Source organism: Corapipo altera, unplaced genomic scaffold, assembly GCF_003945725.1.
Source record: "Corapipo altera isolate COAL_440 unplaced genomic scaffold, ASM394572v1 60371, whole genome shotgun sequence".
Lineage (NCBI taxonomy): Eukaryota > Metazoa > Chordata > Aves > Passeriformes > Pipridae > Corapipo > Corapipo altera.
The window spans coordinates 1-2,099 of NW_020889514.1; the positions used below are offsets into that span (position 1 = coordinate 1).

At 53.4% G+C, this 2,099-nt stretch overlaps 1 protein-coding gene across 1 annotated transcript; it reads left to right on the plus strand.

Annotated features, from left to right (window-relative positions):
* Positions 1–1,030: 1,030 nt before the first annotated feature.
* On the plus strand, positions 1,031–1,936 carry LOC113942234 (olfactory receptor 14J1-like; the record flags this gene model as incomplete). Its single annotated transcript, XM_027633368.1, has 1 exon — positions 1,031–1,936. A coding segment is annotated over exon 1 (906 nt), but the record flags the coding sequence as incomplete, so codon positions are not given.
* Between the last annotated feature and the right edge of the window lie 163 nt (positions 1,937–2,099).

The following is a 2,099-nucleotide window of genomic DNA, read 5'->3' on the forward strand; positions in this document are numbered from 1 at the left end:
CAGTCCAACACTGATCCTGGGATTCCCCTCAGGCAGGTGTGTCCCTGGGAATGAGACATTCCAATTGTCTTCTGCCCTGTGGGTTGTGGGCAGTGAAGTCTGTGGGCCTGGGTCAGGAGCTCTTTTTCTCTCAATCAGACCCCGTCATTAGGACACTTGGCTCTTTTCTGAGGTGTCCTTCCAGGCTGGGAGCTGCCCTGGAGAATGCAAACCATCCTCCCAGCACAGCTGTGTTCTCTGAAAGCCCCAGTGGAGAGGGGCAGAGCTGCTGTGCTCATGCCAGGAGATGCTGTTGGGTTGGGGAGATGAGACCCCGGTGTCCTTGGCTCCAAGTGCAGTGCTGAGCCCTTGAGACAGGCTGAGACCTTGAGGGCTCTGGGATGGATCCCTCTGCTCTCAACAGTGTCTGGTGACTTTTCAGACCAAACTGGGAGTATGATCAATCTCCATCTCAGGAAGGAGCAAAGCCAGGGCAGTTGGGAACAAGAGAGAGGGACAGACCAGGCCCCCTCACTCTGCACTAAGCCCCAGACAATCCTCCTGCCTGGCAGGACCTGCTCTGTTCTCCCTGAGTGTATCAGAAGTGCTGAGGGGTTTTGACATCCAGGAACACTCCTCAGCAGAGATGAGGGAATTGTAAAAAAAAAAAAAATAAAATGAAACAAAGCTGTGACACTGCCTTCTGCTGTCTTGGTTTTCTCAGAAACTGGGAGTGCAGTGGGAGCAGTTTCATGTGACACAACTGAACACCAGGACGGGCCCCTGTGCCCACCATGCCCATGACCCCAGCAGTGCAGAGCAGGGCTGACCCCTCACAGCCAGTGGGCAGAGGGTCTGCTCCATGGAAGATGTCGTGAGCCCCGAGCAGGGTTCCAGCCCTGGAGCTGAAGGAGAGACTCCTAGAAAAGGAAAACCAATGGAGCAGTGAGAGGGGTGTTGGAAAGCGGCTTTGATTTTTCTTAGAATGTTCTGCCCTAACTTATCACTGTTATTTCCGACATGAACAGGTCCCCATGGCCAGAGGCAGCAAATGTCCAACAGCAGCTCCCTCACCCAGTTCCTCCTCCTGGCATTTGCAGACAGGCGGGAGCTGCAGCTCCTGCACTTCTGGCTCTTCCTGGCCATCTCCCTGGCTGCCCTCCTGGCCAACGGCCTCATCCTCAGTGCTGTAGCCTGCGACCACCACCTGCACACCCCCATGGGCTTCTTCCTGCTCAACCTCTCCCTCACAGACCTGGGATCCATCTGCACCACTGTCCCCAAAGCCATGCACAATTCCCTCTGGGACACCACAACCATTTCCTACCATGGATGTGCTGCACAGGTCTTTTTTTTTGTCTTCTTCCTCGGAACAGAGTTTTTCCTCCTCACCATCATGTGCTACGACCGCTACGTTGCCATCTGCAAACCCCTGCACTACGGGACCCTCCTGGGCAGCAGAACTTGTGCCCACATGGCAGCAGCTGCCTGGGCCACTGCCTTTCTCACTGCTCTGCTGCACACAACCAATACATTTTCCCTGCCCCTGTGCCAGGGCAATGCCCTGGGCCAGTTCTTCTGTGAAATCCCACACATCCTCAAGCTCTCCTGCTCACAGTCCTATATCAGGGAACTTGGGCTTATTGGGGTTAATGACTGTTTAGGATTTGGTTGTTTCATTTTCATTGTTTTCTCCTATGTTCAGATCTTCAGGGCTGTGCTGAGGATCCCCTCTCAGCAGGGAAGGCACAAAGCCTTTTCCACCTGCCTCCCTCACCTGGCCGTGGTCTCCCTCTTTGTCAACACTGCCATAATTGCCTACCTGAAGCCCCCCTCCATCTCCTCCCCATCCCTGGATCTGGCACTATCAGTTCTATACTCAGTGGTGCCTCCAGCACTGAACCCCCTCATCTACAGCCTGAGGAATCAGGAGCTCAAGGATGCCCTGAGGAAAATGATGACTGGATGCTTTTCAGGAGCAATAAAGTGCCAGTTTTCTGGTGTGTAGTATTCAGAATGGGACTCCTTAATGGACCAACCTTCCTGCTCAGGTTTCTCGTGGAGATCATCGGGTTCTTCTTGCAATAATTTTCTGTGCAATTAAATATTATTATGTATCT